Below are 23,444 nucleotides of genomic sequence, written 5' to 3'. Positions count from 1 at the left end.
TCCATGTCTTTTTGCACTTGAACGGACAAATACACACAAAAATATCCTCATAAACACTATTGGCTGATACTCAGAATTTTAAAATGGGATCGGTTCTGAAAAAATGGGATCGCCGCATCCATAGTTTGCAATCAGACTTAGAATAAAGGTGTTGGAATCGAATTTAGGAATCAATAAGCAAAATCTGAATCAGAATGGTTAAAATTAAAAAAATACTCAACTCTACTATAGTATAGACCAGGGGTCTTCAACTAAAATAGCTTGGGGTCCAGAAAAAAAACCTTCTCACCGGCCGAGGTCCGGACAGTTATATACCTAAAAACATGAATCGATGTCTTTTTGCCAGACTAAAGAAATTAGTGTAGATTAAAATGTCTTTATTGAACAAAATATAATATGTTCTCATATAGATAAAGTATGTCTTTTCATTTTTTTAAAGCAAACATAGGTAATCCTTCAAAAAATGTATTTAATTTTGAGGTTATTCTGTTTGCATTGGTACAAAATATCTAATTCAACCAGTAGCCATGTCTGACAAAAATATGATGAATGAAAAAATGCCTTCATCTCTAAATCTGCACTGAAAATACATTCATTTCAACATTACTAGCAACTAAAGTGCTTTTTCTGCTGAACTGAGATAAACAGTAACAATCAATGAACACAAACCCTCCTGGTTAAAAAACAAAACAGAAATCTCATAACATAATTTTATGTTCATTCACATGTATAGCCTACATTTAGTTAGGTAAAGACTATCTTCAGCACTACTCTCTCTGTGCTTCAAATTGCACTGGTAAAAAATCATTTGCAATATCATCCAGAAACACAAACAGGCAAAAATAAGGTGCCACCAGTGTTGGAAAAATGAAAAAGTCCACAAAATATTTTATCTCTTTATTTCAACTGTTCCTTTAAATCCAGAAAAACGGAAATAACCTCTCAAAAGGCTGAGCTGAGTTGAACTTAAAGATGGAATGGAAGCATAAACATTCCTTGTTCCAAAAATAAATAATAATAATAATAAAAAAGTGAATATAGCTACATTGTCTGAACTTCAGTGCATGTGAGAAATTGGCTCATTTATTTTCTGCGCCCTTACCTCAGACTGCTGAGGATAAAGAGGTCTTTAAAATGTGTATGGCTGAATCAGAAATCGCCCCTATACCCTAAATAGGGCATTATTTGAGGGGACAGCCATTTGTAGTGGCGTCCGAAACCACAGTGTACTCACATGTTGCACCGCAATAACGGGTGTACAGCCGATGTACACACAACAGCTGTCCGACTTCACACACTCGTTTTCATTCACTCCTTCAAGTGAACTGTAATAGTGGACTAACGTAGGGAATAGTGAATGAGGGTTAAGGGGCCAATTTCTCATTCAGCCTGTTTTGCGCGCCGTTTTCTTCAGTCTCTTCAATGCGTGTCTAAACATGTAGTGAGCATAGTAACGTAGCCACACACCGGACTGAAGCTCATGGGCGCGTCTCAGGATCTCACACCGGACGCTCACATACGCGCAAGCTCAGTTTTGAATCGACTTCTGACAGAAGAGCTGCACGATGTATTACATTTATATTATATTTCCCTTAAATCGTCCATGTACATACTGATTTCACCTTGTGCTACAAGAGATACACTCATCGTGAAGTTCTTTTGTCATGAGTCGATTCAAAACTGAGCTCGCGCGTAATGTGTGCGTCCGGTGTGAGATCCTGAGACGCGCCCATGAGCTTCAGTCCGGTGTGCGACCCCTTTAACTGTCAACGCAACCGTGGCAACATAGGAAAAACGGTTCTACTGAGCTGCCTGATATAAATGTGATTATTTATTTATTTATTTTAAATCGCATTTGGCATTTAGTTATTTCAGTGTGTCAAACTGCTTCGCGGTCCGGATGGATGCATCTCGCGGTCCGGATCCAGACCGGAGTCCGCCAGTTGGCGACCCCTGGTATAGACGTACCTAATATTTACTTAAATAGTATATGTAATAACTAAAAACATAAATAATATAGTATTTATGCAGTATATTATTGTATGATGTGTTTTTGTTTAATACCGCACAAAATACTAACATTTAAAAATTCCAGTAACAACAAAAGTCTCCAGTTCTCCCTTGCTCCTCCTGACTTCTCAGTTTTCTCCACCTCTTAAAATGTGTGACTCTACACATGAACAAAAGTTTGGCCTAGGGTCTTCAGATCAAACACAGTACTGTCATGGGGAAAAAAAACAAAAAATATTCCAGCACACTTGGCAGTTGCTTCAGTCACAGCTCCATCCCAATTACAGCAGCGCTCCAGGCTCAGGAAGCTGTGGGATCTCCTTTGGAATTTCAGTCTGATTGACAGGCTGGGAGTTTTTCTTCTGACACACTGATGTTTGCATGCTATTTTTTTTATGTCATGTGAATGATGGACAGCTGTCACATCCATTATGGATGGACTTTGTGTGTGTGCTTCTGAGATAGACCTGTAATAATATTCTAGACCTCTCTCTATCTTTCTCAAACACACAGTTTCCCACAGAATCAGTTTCAGGCTGAGTCCCCATTCTTATTTAAAATACAGGGAAAATAAATTCACACACCTGTTAATCTTTAAAACCTGGATGCCATTCTTTATCGTAAACCCTTTAGATAAAAATTGATAGATCTATAGTGTGTGATGTTTTATGATTGAAACCTTCCCACTTTTCCAGGAATTTCTGGTGAAAAGGTAGAGATCGACCCTGTCACCAATCAGAAGACAAGCACGAAGTTCTGGATCCGACAGAAGCCGATCTCCATAGACTCGGATCTGCTGTGTGCCTGCGACCTGGTGGAGGAGAAGAGTCCAAGTCAGTTCTGCTCATACTTTAGTGAATAATATATGACACGTTCTGTGTGAAATATATTTTTATATATATATATATATATATATATATATATATATATATATATATATATATATATACACTACCAGTCAAAAGGTTGGAAACATTAAGGTTTTTGAATTTTTTTGAAAATGCATTTATTTGATCAAAAATACAGCAATACAGCTTTCGTAACATTGCACTACTGTTCAAAGGTTTGAGGTAAGTACGTTTTTTTTAGGTACTAATAAATACATTTATTTAGTAAGGATGCATTCAATTGACCAAGTGACAGTATAGACATAATGTTGCAAAAGCTTTATATTTCAGATAAATGCTGTTCGTTTGAACTTTCTATTTATTGAATATGATCCTGAAAAAAATTGTACACAGCTTTTTTCAACATTGATAAGAATCATAAATGTCTCTTGAGCAGCAAATCCTCATTGGAATGATTTCTGAAGGGTCATGTGACTGAAGACTGGAGTAATGATGATAAATTCAGCTTTGATCACAGGAATAATTTACAATATATTCACATAGAAACAAAGGTATTTTAAATTGTTAAAATATTTCACAATAATACTGTTTGCTGTATTTATCACATAAATGTAGCCTTGGTGATTTTAAGAAACTACTTCAAAAACAATAAAAACGTAATGTTTCCAAATGTTTGACTGGCAGTGTATATAACTATGCAAAGACTTTGGTTGGCATCGTTATTTGTTTTTGAAAGTCTTTAATGGCTGCATTTGCATTTCAAAAATACAGTTAAACAGTAATATATTGAAATATTACAATTTAAAATATCTGTTTTCTTTTTGGATATTTTAAAATGTCATTTATCAAATCTGAATTTTCACAGATTTCCGTAATATGAGCCTTCAGAAATCATTCTAATTTGCTGATTTGATGATCAAGAAACATTTCTAATTATTATCAGTGTTGAAATCAGTTTCATTTCTATAAAATGTTTGAAACGATAGTGCATACATTTGTTTTTTATTTTTTTTTATTTTGTAATTATTTATTAAAGTAATGGTAAGAAATTACAAAAAGGTTTCATTAGTTAACCTGAAGTATGATGAACAATACTTCTACAGCATTTATTGATCTTAGCCAAAGTTAATTTCTATATTTACCAATAATGCTCTTTTAGATCAAGTGTTATATTTTAACCTGAATGAGCTAGCATGGAGATTAATACATAACATTTACAAAGGTTTATAAATGCTGTAAAAATATGTTGCTCGTTGTTAGTTTATTGCATTAAAAAGTGTTAGCAAAAGTACTATAGGCGCTGCCGCTCTGGGCTCCTCAGAGGAAACGCCTCTGGTTTATGAATAAACTCTTTTGATGTCTGACATCACTGCCGACTGACAGATATAGTTGTGGCACTGCAAACTCACCAAGGGATTTATATTGCATTACACTTACAGGGAACTCCGTTACAGAAAACAAAATCTATTTACGTAGCCTTTCTGTAAGGTTTGCAGTGGTAAGTGATGCAGACATCTCTTCTTAGCGGATATGACAGGGACACGAGCGCAGCTCTCCAGACGCGTGCTGCTAACGGTGATTGATGAAGTGCAGACAGATTGCTGAAGTCTGCTCACTGCGCCGCACGCGGATGCTCCGACTACGCCTGGAAACGCTCCAGTCTCACAGTCGGCACTGAGCGTTTGTTTTTGGAGCAGGGCCATTTATTTTATTACGTGTCCGGTGTTAATGTTCAAAGATGCCAAAGTTAACATCCTAATTTATGTTTAACACAGTCATATTTTATTTAGTCTGTTATGCACCAAACAACACCTTCAATCAGGCTCTTGTTTATCAGTAAAGGATTTATTCTGCAAGGATGCATGAAATAAATCAGAAGTGACATTTATCATGTTATTTCTGTTTCAGATGAATGCTGTTGAACTTTCTATTCATCAAAAACACCACAAAATATGAAGCAGCACAATACTTGTTTTCAATACTGATAATAATCATAAATGTGTCTTGAGCAGTAACTCTTCGTATTAGAATGATTTCTGAAGGATTATATGACACTGAAGACTGGAGGAATGATGCTAATTGATCACAGGAATTGTATTTATTTTGTCGATGAGCTCACATGCTCTGTATCATGCTCTGTGTATGTTAAAACATGGTGGTCATTTTGGAAGTTGCATCCCCGATCATGTCCTGTGTCTCTAATGTAAGATGTTTTTTATGCTTTCTTTGTAGGTCATGCAATATTTAAGCTCACATATCTAAGCAACCACGACTACAAAGCCCTGTACTTCGAGTGTGATGCTGCTACTGTCAATGAGATTGTGCTCAAGGTAGGGTTTAAACGAGACTTTATATTTCTGTATCTTTTAAAGTGCCCCATTTAGCTTTTTCAAATATTACCTTTCCTGTAGTGTGTATTAGGGCTGCACGATATTGGAAAAAATATACATTGCGAAAAAAATTTCCCCAACGATATATATTGCGATATTGAGAGCCATCTATCCAGGCTTAAGTCAATAATTACCATTCCGTGATATTAATAATTTCACTAATAAGCAAGCTTCATTACAAGTGACAAAAAGAAATATTGGAAATTATGTGTAAACATGAAACTAAACCTCCAGTAGGTGGCACGAGGTGACCGTCTTAACAAGTGAGTCACTGAGTCGTTCATTCAAACGATTCATTCAAACGCTGAATCGTTCACACTTGTTGCTATGAGTAAGATGCGTTACGGGTCTGCTGTAAACTATTTTCACTGCTGAAATAGAACAAAAACACTAAATATTGCATCTAAAATGTAAGTGACTTTGTAAATGTTATTTAGTTGTTTATGGAACTGTCATATGTCATCAGTCATTTTCAGTCGTGATGGTATTCAGAAAAACGCTCTAGTGTTGTGATTTCTCCTCGAGAGGCTGCACGAGCGTCAATGGCGCGACCTTATTATCATCAGTTCATTATATATTATCCACTATCGATCGCCACATACACTAAATTAATGCACAAATATTCTTGCATTTTGGTGATTCGCTAGTTTTTTTTTTTTTTTAATCAGGCTCAGGAAATTTTTTCTTTCACTTGTCCCTTTAAAACATCCACATGTCCCGGACAAGCGTTAATGTCGAGCCTTGCTTTGTATTCGTCGTAAAGATCTTTGTGGTGCCGTAGGGCTGGGCGATATGACGAAATATATCGTCTGGACGATAGAAAATGTCTATCGTTTTATATAAGGCTCTATCGCTTACGCCACGATAAGGCGTTTACGGCAGAACTTTACGTCAAGATGCACCTCACGGCACGGCATGCCCATGCACGCTGCAATACATAAACAAACATGGAGGAAGACGGTAGTAGACGCGGTTCAGACCAGGGTAATTCTCAGAGTAATTATGCCAGAGTGGTGGCATAGCGCTCAAAACAAACTTCAGACACAGACGCTGCAACGGGCTTTTACGCGTGGCACACCATATAGCCATATATTGAAATATTTTAATGGCAGGTGTAGGGATGGCGAATTTGAAATAACAGCCGCGAGCCGCGCTCCAGCTCACACACACACATAAACACGCACTGTCCTCCTAGCGCTCCCGTCCACTCACGTCACTTTTTTTAAAATCCCCCACAGCGCGAAACACGAGTGCAAACGCTTTTCCGAGGAGCTTGTTTGTAATCTGAGGACAATGGCTCCTTAGTTTCGAAATGGTTTGGTCAAGGTGATGGCGTTAGAAAATAAAGGCGTTTGTCTAGCGTTAGAAGCTCATTTGAAACATTGCCGCGGCTCATTTAAGAAAATGACAGCTCCGAAGAGACGTCGCGGCTTTAGTTCGAGGTAGTGCTAACAATAATAAAAAAAAGACGATCAACACCTTATGTATTACCACTGAAATGTAGATATTTCCAAATGTAAGCCCATCTTAAGCGAAATGCACGCTTCATACTGTCGTCTGCTCTGGCTCTAACCTCGAGTGTTTAGCCTGTTTACTTTTTGCAAACCTTGTGAGCGCACAAACAAACGCTGTGACCTCGCATCAAATGTTTTTATTGGTTTATTAAGTACAAACAGGCGAGTTATGGAAAATTGAGTGTGAGGAATATGTTCACTTCACACAAAAAGATTTTGGAATGAGATGGCTAACTGTAGTAGAGTTTAGTCCACTGTCTATAATAGCCTAATTTAGAGCTCATTTTTCTTTTCTTTTAACTGACAACTTTGATCGATTAACGTTGATACGGTCAACCATCGGTCAAACGGTCATCGGTTAACATCCCTAGGCAGGTGTTAACTTTACCAACTGTCTTGCTTGAAAAAAAGGATCTAAATAAAATAAAAATGTAGTCCATACTACCTTTATTTGTTTTGTATATCATTTCAAACTGCATTTCCACATTGCAATTTTGTATAGACTATTCATAAACTGAATTAACAGAAAAATTGCTATATCGTTATGTATATCGTTATCGGGATATCAAATGAGCTATATCGGGATATGAATTTTTGGCCATATCGCCCAGCCCTATGGTGCCGTTTTAAGTGATCAGACAAATTGGTGGAGTTTTCTTGTTTTTGTAGCCACAAGAGACTCCATGCACAGTACCTTTTTTTGGTCAACATCCTCCTTTATGTAGCCAAAATAGTCCCAAAAAGATGATTTCTGGTACGAAACTTTTTTTTTTTTCCCTCTTCGTCGCGCATTTTAGCAGTGAATGTTTGACCGTGAGCGGTGAGCAGCGGCACAGCGAACCAATCACTGTGCAGACATAGGGAACGTGCATGTCACTCCAGCAACAAACTCTTGTTTACTGTGTGCTGCCGTTCTCTTAATACACCATGGGCTACTACCCTTCACATCGCATGTTCCAGCGATGTGACTATCGCACACGCGCATCGATGTTAAAACAGAATATCGTTCAGCCATAGTGTGTATTAGAGCTGTTTGTGACGGTAAAAGGTCTGCAAAGTGAATTGATTCTGAACGGCTGAAAAGAGTCATCAGTAATTCCAGTCCAGTGTTAATGTTGACAGCAGATTTTATTTAGATTTAGTCATAGTCTTTTGACTAAAATGCCGTTTAGTTTGTCTTATTTAGGTTATCGGTTAGACTTTAGTATGGAGAGCAACTCTCACTTTTAACTAGATGCTTATTAGCTTGCATTTTGGCTGTTTATTAGTCCTCATAAATAATGCTTTATTCTGTGTGGCCATGTTCCATTAATCCAACCCAAGACGTAAGCTTAAACAACAACTACCTTACTTACTAATAATAAGCTGTACATTAGGAGCTTATTGAGGCAAAAGGCATAGTTAATAAGAGAATAAAAGTGTTTCCCATACTAAAGTGTTACCTAATCATCTGAATTGCTTTAGTCTGCTAAATCTACAGTAGGTTGTCATCTAAAATGTAATGGGTTTAAAGGGATAGTTCACTTTAAAATGAAATATGTCATCCTTTATTCACCCTTAAGTTGTTTCAAACCTGTTTGAATTTCTTTCTTCAGCTGAACACCAGGGAAGATTTTTTTGAAGAATCTCAGTAACCAAACTGGAACCATTGACTTCCATAGTATTTTTCCCCTACTATGGCAGTCAGTGGCTCCAGTTAACTGTTTGGTTACTGACATTCTTCAAAAAAATCTTCGTGTTCAGCTGAAGAAAGAAATTCAAACAGGTTTGAAACAACTTAAAGTATGACAGAAATTACATTTTAAAGTGAACTATTCCTTTACATCTAAATTGTAATGCATAAAAAAATGCTCTAACAAACCCATTAAATACTAAAATGTCTATTAACCGGTTATTATGAATGATATTTAAGTTTGCATATGCAATACAGAAACAGATTTAACTTCACTTATAACTTTGCATGCATGGACTTGATATGGTAAAAACCGATGCCACCGTTATTGTTTGCATCACTTTGTGTAAAGTGCTGAGGCGTTACTTTTCTAACATGCGCTGTAAATGGTCGACCAATCACAGCAGACTGAGCCATTTGACCAATCAGAGCAGAGTAGGCTCTGGGAAAGGAGGGGTTTAGAGAGACCGAATCCTTTATCGGATCTATTAACTGTTTCTGACACTGACAAAAGAGCTGATGTGCAATGATGAGAAACTTTCATTTTTTGACTTTGGATGCTGGTAAACCTACTCAAAACAATATTAGGAACCTTTAAAATAGCATAACATGGGCACTTTAAGGTCTTTAGTGTTTCTTTTTTATAATTTGATCCCTTTCACAGTAAGTGTGTTGTTTCCTCTTCCTCTCCCAGGTGAACTACATCCTGGAGTCTCGTGCCAGCACGTCGAGGGCGGATTACTTCGCACAGAAACAGCGCAAACTGAACCGCCGCACGAGTTTCAGTTTCCAGAAGGACAAAAAGTCGGGCCAGTAGGGCTGGAGGTCAAACCGATCAGAACTGAACGGAGAGCGAGATGGGCCTATGTGACAAGAGGCAAAGACGTAGATGGGAAAATAGAAGGAATAGAAGGATTCCAAGAAGTTTAGAAAAAGAAAACCGTATGGGATAAACATGAGACAGGCGTTCTGGTCTCATCTGGATGGAGAAAGCAGCCTCTTAAGGTCGGCCTTTCCTGGACTGACGGTCCTTAATCATATCAGAGCACTAATGCTCTCTGCTGTCACTCGAATGTACTAGCAAAACCAACCAACAATCTAATTGAACAATTATATTAACGTTTGAAGCCACAGCCATCGCCCAGAACAGACAAAACCATCAGCTGGACTCTGGATGCCAAGGACCGTGAACTTGCTGCTGTTTGCGTCAGTTTCAAAGACTTACATCCACTGCCTACAAACGAACTGTACATAAAACGCACACCAAACCAACGCAGTCGGAACCTTAAAAGCCAGAAAGAGCAAGTCAACCGTATTATCTATTCCCGTATGTATCAAAGATATTAACTTAAACGGCATCAGACTCTGGCAAGTAAAGGGATCGAGTTTCTTTTTTTTTTCTTTTTTTTTACAAAAATGTAAATAGCAACCACATTCAGGGTGTGATGACAAACCCTCTTTGGCCATAGTACTTTAGTGCCTGCTACAGATCAATATGACAACTGCATTCTTCGAGATTTTAACCATCGGGAAAAGCCTCAACTCTTTTTTCCAACAGAGGCTGGTAGGTTAAGGAATGACAGATTTTTAATGATCAAATAAGAAATGAATAACTACTTTTTACTGTGATGTGTTTTTCCCCTCTACATTGTATCTTTCGATTGCATATAAGAGACCAATCGCCTTCTATCTCTTTTAGATGGATGCTTTGGTTTATTCGGACTGTCCTCTTGGGCTGCAATGGGAATGTATGACATTTCACTATAAATGTTAAAGATAACATTATTATATACTAGGTTCATTTCATCTGCGTGTGTAGAAATGGTCTCTCTCTGCACCAACCCTGCTGTTTCTACCTGTTTCTTTTTACAAATGAGAGGGAACCCTCTTCCTATAACTCCACTTCAATCGCTGCTGTTGTTAAACTGGATTCAGGGTGTACGTTCTATCCAAAACGTTCTGACTCAGGTTTCCGACTGCCATGTTGTCTTGACTGATCTTGTTTTGTTTAGTTTTTTTTTTACGTCTGTCAAAGCCAGAGCGATGGCTGATACTCAATTCAGCGCTGACGGATAGACAAAGAGAGCATGTGTTCCCATGATGGGGGATAACAGCTGAATAGACATTTCAAATAAAACTTTATTTATAATATTACGATGACCTGGGGGGGTTATCACGCGGCCTATGGAATCAACAATATTTGCTACAGTACGTGTATACTGTATATAAGTAGATTTTCTAATTAAAGACTGAACTACAATGTGTTTTGTCCTTGTGTTGTTTTTGTGTTTTCAAAGGGGAACTATTATAGTCTCCTAGTATTTTTGGGCTCTACTAGAATACACTTTCATGGTTTCCAAAAAGGGGAAAAAAATGAATAAAGAACAAATAAAAATGGAATTTCAAATAAAGTCTAGGTCTAATTAGAGCCTATATAGTTATGAAGTTATCTTTTAAAAATATGCACACATTCACTCGTTTGCATGTCTAATATGTCAAAAATATAAAACCATCTTGTCTCATTCAATTATGAACAAAAAATTACATTAAAAAAGTTGAGTCGTTTGCATCACAGTATCCATCATAAAATGGTTGTCAGATATTAAATGTTTAGCTACTTATATCTTACCACACACACAAAAACTTTAAAAAAAACTATTGTGATGTTAAAAAAACTACTGTAAGGATCTACTAACGACTGAAAAGTGAGCACTGAAATATGGAGGACCAAATTACTCAAAATGAAATAATTGAATAAATAATGAATTCAATGAAACAACAATTAAATGTACCAGTTTATTCTGAAATAAATAAATAATTAATTAAATCATGTATTTATTAATTAAATAATTAATTTAATTAAATATTAAATAATTAATGAAATAAATAAATGTATCTATTTATTTTGTAAAATTACATGAAATGGTTTAATATATTTCACAATTACCTCTTCCACACACACCATTGCTATGTTTAAAAATCTATTTTTTCATTATTTAATGTGCTTTTTCAAAAAGACGTTTTTCATAATATATGCTGCATTTACGAATGATGCCTATTTGACGAATCATGCATTTCCAAAGCACCATTTTCCCAAAGATTTTTTTCATAATAACAGAGGACATTTCACAAATGCGAATCAACAGGCAATGGGCGGAGCTTGGCGCTGATTGGACAATCCTTTCAGATTGATTACTTTTTTCTGTCTGGGTCTGGCATAGCCTGGATGCCAGCCGAACTTAGTCCCGGCCAGATTTTTTTTAGGTCGGGCAGTTTCTGACTAGAATTGAATATGACCACGTCAGGCTAGGGCTGGCAAGTAGCAAGGGGAAATAGGGGAATTGATTGGAAATTAATATGGAGGTAGGAATTGATCAAGATAAAAACGCACTGCCTTAAACACAGCCACAGTTCTCATAGTTTTAAAATAGTCAAAATACATTTTCAGTCACAAATAAGAAATGAGAAGCACTCTTGGTGTTCTGTGATGTCATCACCACACCACACACAGATGGATCTGTCATATCTGTCTCTTCAACTTCTAACCAATCAGCGCCAAGCTCCGCCCACTGCCTCTTGATTGGCATTTGTGAAATGTCCTCTATTATTATGAAAAAAATCTCTGGGAAAATGGTGCTTTGGAAATGCATGATTCGTCAAATAGGCGTCCTCCATAATTCATAAATGCAGCTTATTATGAAAAATGTCTTTTTGAAAAAGCACATTAAATAATGAAAAAATAGATTTTTAAACATAGTGTGTGTTGAAGAGGTAATTGTGAAATATATTAAACAATTTCATGTGATTTTACAAAACAAATAGATACATTTATTTATTTAATTAATTAATTAATATTTAATTAAATTAATTATTAAATTAATACATTAATTATTTAATTAATTATTTAATTATTTCAGACTAAACTGGTACATTTAATTGTTGTTTTATTGAATTCATTATTTATTGAATTATTTCATTTTGAGTAATTTGGTCCTCCATACTGAAAAGGCTCGGACAGGGTTATTGTTGCGGCTGACCTTAATGCAGATGTATTTGTAGGAGTTTCCCTTTCAGACACAATTTATGTGAGGACAGTATTTAAATGAATCGGAGTCAGACCAGGTGAGTTACTAAGGTTTACACTCGTTAATTTACTGGTGTTTGCGCTGTTATTTACCACCCAAAAGAAGCATGCCTTAAACCAGACGGCAACTGGTAGATTACGTTGGTCATTATGGAAATTATCCGGCTTTGATTGCTTTAATTTGAGTCGTCAGATGATCACATGCAGAATTTTCCACTCGCATCGGCACTTTTATGGAATATTGTGCTTACGATAATTTACCCTGTTTAGTAAATCTTGCCCTAAAATCGTTGTGTTGGTATTCACACTCCTCTTCAGTGAACATTAAGCCCTGACACCTGTGATCTGATTGGTCATCATTTTGACATGGAGGAGCGCTTTTAGACCGCTGAGGCCGACCAGCCTAAAAAAGTAACTTTTTTAAATTTCTGTCATCCTCACAACAAACAACTTTGGGTCCCCTCAATGTCTATGGTGGTTACAGGCCTGTCGTATGCAAGCGTCTGCATCTTGCAGCTGGAAGTAGTAGGTCAACCGGCTACTTTTTGCCTACTCTTTTATGAGCACTAGACACTTTTTTCACATACTGTTTTTCGCCTACTAGTGAAGTATGCGATTCGGATGCAGCCAATAGAGTGGTGCAGGTATTACGTCACTTTGTAGGCCAATCGGCAGTTAGCATCGCACTGGTTCCCTTGATTAAAATCCCAGTAAGATTTTCCCATATGTTCTTGGATCATTGCAAAAAAAATCTCTGATCAACAAACGTTTATGATACAGGTTTGCATGTTTTGTCCATCAAGATAATTATCACAACTTTTATGAATTTTGAAGCCTAAATGTAGTGACCAGAAGTAAAAAGCTAAAGGTAGGCTATAAACGGACCACCACGGTTGCTCGACTTCACTAAGCTTCGACAACTCTTTAAGTTTATGTCAAAATGTTTTCCCAGAACAAGTTTATAAGAGCACAATTATATGAGCATAACGAGGCTGTAAAAGCGGACTGAGATTACCTGCTTGCCTTAATTACGTTTAACCTCTTCAAAAATCACGAGTGGGGTATTACCGATTTATTAAATGTCGTAGAATAAAATGTGAAAGTGATGAGTTTGTGTTCACCATAAACCTTATTTTAGCCATTTAACACTTTCCGCACCAAACACGCAATTTTCCAGGTTTCTGTCTGAATGAGAACAGAATCTCCTGATCAAAACACAGGCGAAGAAGACCCAAAAAGACAAGCAATCGTATGTATATTAACGTGATCATCAACATTTAACACATTATAAATCAAAACTATCTAATGTTGACTGCAACTATCTTTACATGACTGCGAGCATTAGGGGTGTTGATGACTCCATCGACTCTGTATCCAGATCAGATTCAGAGATGATCAAACAGTCTCACAAAAACTTGATTTTCTCTAGTCTGATGTCGTCATAATCAATTCTAGTCAGAATATGAGTCTGATACTTCTTTATTGGGCTGTGATTATGGGGCGTGTTTCAACCGAACCAGGAAAGACATCAATTGGACAGACCTACAACCAATCAGAGCAACGGAGCGACGCATTGTTAAATGTCAACAGAGCTCAACTGCACTGTGTTGCCAAATCTGCGGTTTTCCCACTGGTTGTTTTCCATTTCCGCGGGTTTAGGAGATCTCAATTATGTGATATATAATTATATATATATAATTTGCTTGTTTTTGGGCTAGTAGTTGGCGGGTTTTGTTGTGAAAACTTGGCAACCCTGTCTGCACGCACGCTGGAATAAGTAACGTTAGAAGAAAAAGATGTGTAAATGATCTGTGCCGGTGTTTATTTAAGGATGCACAGAGTACTTACCATCACGATCATCATTTCTCGGAGAAATAGTGAAGGTGAATGCATATATGAACAAGCTCTCTGTTTAGGATTTGAAAAAAAAAAATCAAAGCGCATTTGATGACGTGGATGATTACGTTACTGTTGATCGTCTGTCCATCGTAAACAGATTTTGGGACGATGAAACCAGAAGTGCTAAAATGTTAACTTGCTTCTTTTTTTTTGCCCTACAAAGGGATGTCATTCCTGCACTACTCCAAACTAACTCATCAACTCTTTATTTTGCATATGCCTTTGGCCCGGGAGTTATGGAAAATTTGTAATATTGTGATGTGTTCGTTCCCGGAAGAATACTTAAGACTACAATGGAGGCATTTCAGGGAGTTTAGGATTGTGGTGTTTGCTTTGCAGCATGCAAACAGCAAACTATATTGGATTTTCACAAGTATATTGCTTGAGGAGCACGATGTGTGTGTTAGTGTTGATGTAGAGCGCTTTAGTTTGATCACAGCTAGGTGAGTGTCTTAAAAGGTTTATGTATGTAGACAGAAAGGCTCTAGGTTTTGAAATGAGAGCTCCTGTTAAAGTAGCTGAAGTTTTGGTTACCATCACTGATTTACTGGTCTCTGCATGTAGAGAAAGCTCTTTGTTCCAGCATTAATACAAAGCCAAGAACGTTTGTTAGCCTCAGGCTAGTGCAGGGTCTCTCCTCTGTCAAATTTAGTTTGCTTTGCTTGACCAACCCTACAGGCCACAAGAGAGCTAGAAGTGGAACTGAACGTGGAGTCATCCAACACTCACTCATTTATCTTATATTTGTATAGTTGTTGTCTTGATCTGCAGCTGTGGTCTGGATGTAGTGCTTTTTTGTTATCCAAATAGATATGCAAGTAATATGACATGGCATTTAGAGGAGCTGGAGCCTGATGTGTGTGTGTGTGTGTGTGTGTGCCCTTGTTTATATTACATTGTGGGGACCAAATGGCCCCATAAGGATAGCAAAAACTGAGATTACCTGCATTGTGGGAACCAGCCAGCGGTCCCCACTTTTCACAAGGCTTATAAATCATACAGGATGAGTTTTTTTTTTGAGAAAGTAAAAATGCAGAATGTTTCCTGTGATGGGCAGGTTTAGGGGCAGGGGCAGTGTAGGGGGATAGAAAATAAGGTTTGTACAGTATAAGTCCCCACAAAGATAGGGGTTCTAAGTTGGTTCGACTGACGAGCCTTTAAAGACCGGTTTGGGTTTCCACGGGCTAGAGAGCCAGCACAGAGCCAGGTCTTACGTCACTGTATACGTCTCATCTTTCTCAAGCAGTGGAAAACACACACTTCAGGCTTGTTCCAGATGCATCGGCGCGGCGCGGACCGATCCGCGTATGATATCAAAATACTGCGAGCGATTCAAAAGCATAAGGAGTCGTTTGCATCTCGCTGTAACGTTAATTTGATGTCATGTGGCGATTGGGCTGTACGGGCACACACTCATCCGGGAGAAGTGAAGCAATTCCGTCCTTTATGACTTCAAGACTTGTTCGAATCCTGAAGAAGTGTATTTGGCACAGAAATACTCATGCGTCCAACTCGTTTGGGTTTTTTTAGCACGAGAATCAACACTTTAAAAGTGAAAATAAGTCAGAATGCATGAAGTAGCATTAGACATCCTCTTTAAGAAACCACTGATTCCATTTCACTTTGCAGTTTAATGAAAAAGGCCGACTAGCCAAGTGTTTTTTCATTTAAAATGAAAGCAAGCGGGAACACTTCGACAACAGGTAATGTCTTTCCTTTGGCGTTAAACTGAATCGGTGTTGTGTGGAATCAGACACCAGCTGGCGGAGGACAGATCCTTACGGACGCTTCTGTCTTGGGGTTCTTCTGCAGCTGTGGCCCCTGAGAGATCTTTTTCTGCCCTCCATGAGAAACGGAGATAGACAATGGTTAAAAATATCCTGGGACTTCGCCACAGCCAAGACAATAAACTTAATTGAGAGTGACAGCCACGGAGCCGGAGATGGATTTTCTCAGCTCTTGTTGCAGGAGAAAGAGGCTTGTTTTGGCTTTCTCTGGTGTTTCTCAGTGCTGTGAACATCTCTTCGGCTCTGTCACAACGCTTGTTTTGGCTCTGCGGTGACTCTCGGCCTCCTCACTGGAGTCTTCCAGACGGTGTCAGCTTGGCTTTCGCACACAGCACATTGTGTGTTCCGCCGAGTGCAATTGTTTTGATGGTAGTCTGCTTTTCAAAACACTCAATGTTGATTCACTCAGAGCTGCTGGGAATTTTTTTAAAGGATTAAATGTCATTTTATTTTCAGTGTCAAAATACTTCATGCTATGTAGGTTTATTCTACCTCGGTTACTGAGTGTGTGTGTGTGTGTGTGTGTGTGTGTGAGAGAGAAAGTGAGTGTGTGTGTGTGAGTGAGAGTATACTGGGTGAGGTTTTGTGAAAATCTACAAATACAGAAAGCTCTCTGTGATGGGTAGGTTTAGGGTAAGAGGACAGAATATACACTTTATACAGTAAAAAGAAACCACGTCTATATGGAAGGTCCCCTATATATAAGGTTTTTAATGTATAATGTTTTAATAGTTTCTGCAGTAATACAGTACTCGGCCAGCTTAGCAAAACCCGAAGCAGTGTAGACCAAGAGTCACATTCATTACGCCGCATGTTTGTTTGATTTATATCGGCAGCCTGCAGCAGTAAAATGCATTTTTCATGTAATTTTTTTTCTTCTTTGATTTCCTCCGTTTTGGATGTTTCTCAGCAGCAGCAGCTCTTCAGACAGAAGCTGACTGCCCTCTAGAGGCCACAGATGCAGGTGTTTCAGATTTAGCTCAGCAAACAGCCGTTTTCACACACTTCACTGAATACACACACCAGATCAATCTTTGGTGTCATACATGCATTAAGCACTTAAAGGGTTAGTTCACCCAAAAATGAAAATGTTGTCATTAAATCCTCATCCTCTTGTCGTTCCACACCCGTCAGACCTCCGTTCATCTTCAGAACACAGATGAAGATATTAGTGTTGAAATCCGACTGCTCAGAAAGGCCTTCATTGACACCGATGTCATTTCCTCTCTCAAGACTCATAAAGGCACTAAAGACGTCGATACAAAGTCCATCTCACTACAGCGGCTCTACAATCATTTTATGAAGACACGAGAATAGTTTTTGTGTGAAAAAATAAAAAAACAAAATAACGACTTAATTCATCAAGTGGGTCCTGATGTGAACTCACGAAGCACCACACACTGTTGCCAACTAATTTTCAGGGAAAGTTTCTAAAGGCAGATCGATTCGTTGCTAAAAGTTGCGAAATGACGTTGTGACATCATTGCACTATGAGGGCATTACGTAATCCCATGGCAAAACTATGCCATTATGTAAAGCGTTGATATTATTTGAAATGCTCATTTAGATTTGTTTCTAAAATAAATGAAAGCAATGTGTTAGTTAGTATGTACGGAGCCCTGCACATGACATGAAAAAAAAAGTTAATTCTGCGCAAACTCTAATAATTTGTTCCCTTAATTTATAAATCATGCACACGGTTTACTATTTAGTTCCCTTGATTTGCTAAACCGTCCACACGACTTACTAATTTGTTCCGTCGATTTATAAATCGTCCGCACAATTTAGCCAACCAGTTTTTTCCTGCATGTCCTGTGCAGGGCTCTGTAAATGTTACCTAAATGATCATCTGGTTTTTACAGTGATTTCGAGCTAGCTTATGCGTGTTGTTTGGACTAGAGTCACTTTCCAGAAGTTGCTAAAAGTTGCAGAGCAAAATAAATAAATAAATAAATAGCTAAATCAAAAAATGGTGATTTAAAAGAAAAAAAGGTTGTAGGGTAGTAAGAAATTTTGCTAAATCTAGTAACAAAATTGGCAACACGGGCACCACGACGTATACCTGAGAAGAAGACGTAGAGCCGGTGGAAGCGATGAACTTCGTTTACAAGCAGAGGAAGATGCGCCATATCTAAGCTGTTGAATTCTACACTGACTGTGATTTAGGTCTTGGCGTTGTGCTCAAAATGTGGCTAAAGTGTGCATTTCCTGGATGCCCGAACGCTGGCTCTATGTCATATTCCCGTCATGGTGCGTTGTGGTGCTTAGTGAGTTTACATCAGGGGCCCAGAGTCAGATGGAAGACAAGAATAAAGTCGTTTGTTGGATTTTTTTGTTTCACTTGATAAAATGATTGTAGAGCCACTGCAGTGAGATAGACTTTGTTACAATGTCTTTAGTGACTTTTATGGGTCTTTAGAGAGAAAATGACATTGCTGCCATTGGAGGCCTTTCTTTCAGATTTCAACCAAAATATTTTAATTTGTGTTCTGAAGATGAACGGAGGTCTTACGGGTTTCGGATGACATGAGGGTAAGAAGTAATTAATGACAATTTTTATTTTTGGGTAAAACAACATTTTAAAGGTGCACTATGCAACTTTCCGTCCGCTTGAGGTCGCCTATTCAAAACAAAGGCGTAGTTTGGCCAAGTTTGAGCGTAGCATCTTGGGACTAGAGGTCAACCGATACCGATAGCTGTTATTTAGAAGACTATGTTGTCGTTGTTGTTGTGGTTTTTACAGTGGGTCATAATATAGCATATCTTGTCAGTGCGTTTTGTGGTGTTAGGAATTGTTTTTCTGCGCATTTTCGCACTAACTCAAAACGTGCGTACACCACCTCCTGACCTGGCGTAGGATTTGAGCGTGCCGTACGCCAACGTCCATATTGATAAATCTCAAAGTCACCGTGGGTTTGGGTGTACGCTGGTAATTTGGTGTACACACTTTTGATAAATGAGGGCCAGTCTGTGCACATACACGCTTAGTTTAAGCGAAGAGGAGAGATTTCGTGATTGCACTGGACACGTTTTAAGAGCAGGCATATTCTCTGAGCGAGCCCAGAGAAAATTCTTACAAGAGCAGCGTATCTGAGAGCGCACGCACAGTTCGAGCACAGAGAGATTTGCGCTCACGCATTATATTCCGCGCGCGAGCAGAGAGAATCGTGCTCGCGCATTATATCAATGTACTTTCACACTACAATAATGCGCTCTTGACATTTGACAGGAAAATAACGCCATACATATATGTTCTTCCCCTGCTAAAGCATCTAGTCAACAAATCAATTACTTTATAATGATTTGGCAACATGTACTGAAGTATTCTGTATTCATACCGTTTCTCTATTGGTGTTTTAAACGCGCATCAGATGTATCAGCGCGCTCTGTGCAGCGTGAGCTGTGAAGCGGAGCCTCAGGTGTTAATGTAAACAATCAGTGATAGTTTTTCATTTGGCCTCTAGAGGCCACTCTTGTGCTATATAATGCCACAGACCCTTCTCAGAGCTCTCGTAGGCCACTGTGTAATGACAGCAGCCTTCTCAGCCGCTCCCGCAACGAACGCAAACCGGAAAAACTATCGGTATTAATTTTTGCCGATAACCGATTGTACCACCAATCAGCTATATGGTGCCGATGAATCGGTCGACCTCTATTTGGGACATGTGGTCTTCACCTCACAGCCGGTGGAAAATAGTGTATGAGGACCGAGTGTTGAGGAGCTGAGTACGACTGCTGAAGCAATTGTTACACAAACAAACATCTCGTGAGCATCCAGACTTTTATTATGACGGGACACAGTCGCCAGGCGCCTGCACTATTTTCACTTTTCCGGTCACGAGTATGAGGTAATGCAGGTCTGTTTATTAGATACATTGAAGTGTGTTTAAAATTATGTTATGACGTTACTCTGTGCATTCGCTCGGCGGCTGCTGTGACACTGCTAAGAGTAAAGCGCTTCTACCAAATAAAACTGGAAACCGAGGGTAACGCAGATATGATGCAATTGACAGGCGACTCGCTCAAACGCTATGCTCAGACGTCCCGGCTCCCTGGTTAAAATAGCAATTTTCTCACAATTTACAAATAGTTGGAAACATTTGGGATGTAAGAACTCAACTGAACAAAATACAAAATATATAACACAGGCCTAGTGGTTTTTGGATACTTTACTGCAAAAATACTACATAGTGCACCTTTAAGTGCCAGCCGAATTTAGCCCCGCCCACAACATTTTTAGGTCGGGCAATTCGGTCTGGCCTTGCTCCATAGAGGAGTGATTATCCCCGAACAGAAACTGTTCTGACCAATGAAATCATCAGGGCGGGCTTTAGACGATGACGGACAGATGATCAACAGTAACGTAATCATCACGTCATCAAAGGGGCTTGGATTATATTTGTTTGAATCCTAAACGGAGAGCTTGTTTGTATATGCATTCACCTTCATAATTTTTATTATTAAGTACTCTGTGTATCAATAAATTCTTAAATGATCTTTGCCGAGTTGTAAAAAAATTTATTTCAGCACGCGTGCAGACAGGGTTGCCAAGTTTTTACAACAAAACCCGCCAACTACTAGCCCTAAACTTCTCGGGGAGTTCTCCGGGGGGAAAATGGTGTTTGGGGGGTAAAATGTGTGTTATTTTGGCAAGGTTGCCAGCTAAAATTCGCACTCATGGGTCTATATATCACATAATAGTCACAACACGCGGACATAGAAAACAACCGCGGAAAAAAACGTGGACTTGGCAACACAGTGCAGTTGAGCTCTGTCTGTTGACATTTGACAATGCGTCTCTTCGTTGCTCTGATTGGTTTGCTCCATTGGGCTGTGATTATGAGGCGTGTTTCAACCGAACCAGTAAAGACATCAATTGGATAGACCTACAAAGGATTATCCAATTGATGTCTTTCCTGGTTCGGTTAAAACACGCCTCATAATCACAGCCCAGTGGAGCAGTTTCAGACTCATATTCTGGCTAGAATTGAGTATGACCACGTCAGGCTACCTTGTGTGTTAACCTGCTGAAATCTAGCATGATGAAATTAGCATCTGGCAATATTTTTGTGTGTGTGTGTGCGCGCATGATATCTTGTTCAACGGTATTTTGGTCTTAAATCAAATGTAAAATATCGAGATATGAGTAAAATTGATATTGAAAATCACAGGTGACTGAGTTCACGTCCTCAAGGGAAGTTTGTATACAAATTGGGAAGTGGTGTTTATGACGTCAGGAGCGTCACGTACGTACCTTCTCTTAAAGGGATCCCATGGTGTTGAGACTTGTATGGCTTAATATAACATAAATTTATGTTATTTAAAAAATCAATTTTATATTTGGACCATGGGCGGCGCCATTTTGTTTGCGTTCTAGGTTGATGACGTAGAGTGGTTGCACTCCTCAATCAGCTGGCGCTACCCATAGCTATTTTTACCACAACGCAACTCGAAAATTGTTTCAGAGTTAAACAAAGCCAATGAATTGCTTTGTAATTGTACTTAAAACACACTCAAACATACATGTGCACACAAACTCACCTACAAAAGTCACAAACAGATCGGCGGGCGGGCACACACACCTGAGAGACTGCTGCCTCAATCGAGATGTTGGGCTGCTCAGTCTCCACGACAGGGGCTGAATCTGAAATCGACCCCCTATACCCTGAAATAGGGCATTATTTGAAGGGACGGCCATTTGTAGTGTTGTCCGACATAGTGGACATGTTCGAGTGCAGTCATTCAGTCTCACGTTCCACCGCAATAACGAGTGTACAGCCGATTTACAAACAGCTGTCCGACTTCACGCACCCAAACATATGTGCACACAAACTCTCTCTCTCCCACAGACTCACACACACCCCAACAGATCGGCGCGAACACACACACACCCCAACAGATCGGCGCGAACACACACACACACACCCCAACAGATCGGCGCGAATTACACACACACACACACACACACACACACACGCACTGCGTGCGCGCATACATAACCCTCAATCCCTGTGTTGATATCATAGATAGACTGTTGATATGCAGTAGATTAACTGTAATGCCTAATGTATCCAGCAGAGGGAAATATCCATGTAGGACGATGGGATAGGGTAACGTGAGGAAGAGAGGCAGGATGTTTTGGTGATGATGGATTGGTTTGTGCATTAAAGTTTGAGCACAAGCTCAGTGAATTAACCTCAATCTTTAAACTTTCATTTTTAAGACACAACATTCGCTACTGTTGTTCACTAATATAACTTGAAGGAGTGAATGAAGACGAGTGCGTGAAGTCGGACAGCTGTTGTGTGTAAATCGGCTGTACACTGCGGTGCAACGTGAGACTGAATGACTGCACTCGAACATGTCCACTATGATGTCGGACAACACTACAAATGGCCGTCCCTTCAAATAATGCCCTATTTCAGGGTATAGGGGGTCGATTTCAGATTCAGCCTCTGTCGTGGAGACTGAGCAGCCCAACATCTCGATTGAGACAGCAGTCTCTCAGGTGTGTGTGCCCGCCCGCCGATCTGTTTGTGACTTGTGTAGGTGGTTTGTGTGCACATGTATGTTTGAGTGTGTTTCAAGTACAATTACAAAGCAATTCATTGGTTTTGTTTAACTCTGAAACAATTTTCGAGTTGCGTTGTGGTAAAAATAGCTACGGGTAGCCAGCTGATTGAGTAGTGCAACCACTCTACGTCATCAACCTAGAACGCAAACAAAATGGCGCCGCCCATGGTCCAAATATAAAATCAATTTTTTAAATAATGTAGATGTTTCATGGGTTTTCTACTACATATTTCAGTAAGAGACATTGTTTATGTTATTAAGCCATACAAGTCTCAACACCATGGGATCCCTTTAATTAATGACAAAACATAGGCTACAGTAAGTTTTTTATATATTCTTCCGGGAAATGTGCATCAGGTGTGTTTTGTGTTTTATGTTTTTAATTAAATGATGAAGCAACTGTAAACTTTTTCTTCGCACATTATATTGTTGAATTACAATGCTATCATATTTTGGTCAAGCGAATGAGGCGATTGCTTACTTCAATGTAAAAAGGTTGGACAAGCCTGACTACTGCTAATACGCCATCAACTTGTAAACATCGGTGCTTTAAGAAAATCCAGAGCTTCACAAACAATTAACGACATTGTGGTAGTATTCATGTTTGTTAAACTCATATATAGCCTACTGTTTTCCGACATGGACGCACAATTACTCCTGATTCAAA

At 38.9% G+C, this 23,444-nt stretch overlaps 3 protein-coding genes across 5 annotated transcripts in view; 2 read left to right on the top strand and 1 right to left on the bottom strand.

Annotated features, from left to right (window-relative positions):
- mapkap1 (MAPK associated protein 1) overlaps positions 1 to 10,698 on the top strand; it is a 63,358-nt gene extending 52,660 nt beyond the window's left edge. For both annotated transcript variants that reach the window (XM_067439633.1, XM_067439632.1), the window contains exons 10-12: positions 2,706 to 2,843; positions 5,091 to 5,188; positions 9,129 to 10,698. In XM_067439633.1, coding sequence (XP_067295734.1) covers positions 2,706 to 2,843; positions 5,091 to 5,188; positions 9,129 to 9,251 — 359 coding nt within the window. In that variant the 3' untranslated portion in view covers positions 9,252 to 10,698. The remainder of the gene's footprint in view (positions 1 to 2,705; positions 2,844 to 5,090; positions 5,189 to 9,128) is intronic.
- crybb3 (crystallin, beta B3) overlaps positions 1 to 23,444 on the top strand; it is a 783,391-nt gene that overhangs the window by 98,384 nt on the left and 661,563 nt on the right. The window lies entirely within an intron of this gene.
- The window catches only part of ajm1 (apical junction component 1 homolog), a 32,844-nt gene continuing 29,875 nt past the window's right edge, over positions 20,476 to 23,444 (bottom strand). The window contains exon 3 of the transcript XR_010904441.1: positions 20,476 to 20,647. The gene's annotated coding sequence lies outside the window, so the exon portion shown is untranslated. The remainder of the gene's footprint in view (positions 20,648 to 23,444) is intronic.

Source organism: Pseudorasbora parva, chromosome 3 (assembly GCF_024679245.1).
Source record: "Pseudorasbora parva isolate DD20220531a chromosome 3, ASM2467924v1, whole genome shotgun sequence".
In the NCBI taxonomy this organism is placed as follows: domain Eukaryota; kingdom Metazoa; phylum Chordata; class Actinopteri; order Cypriniformes; family Gobionidae; genus Pseudorasbora; species Pseudorasbora parva.
This window is presented reverse-complemented; position numbering and strand designations above follow the sequence as displayed.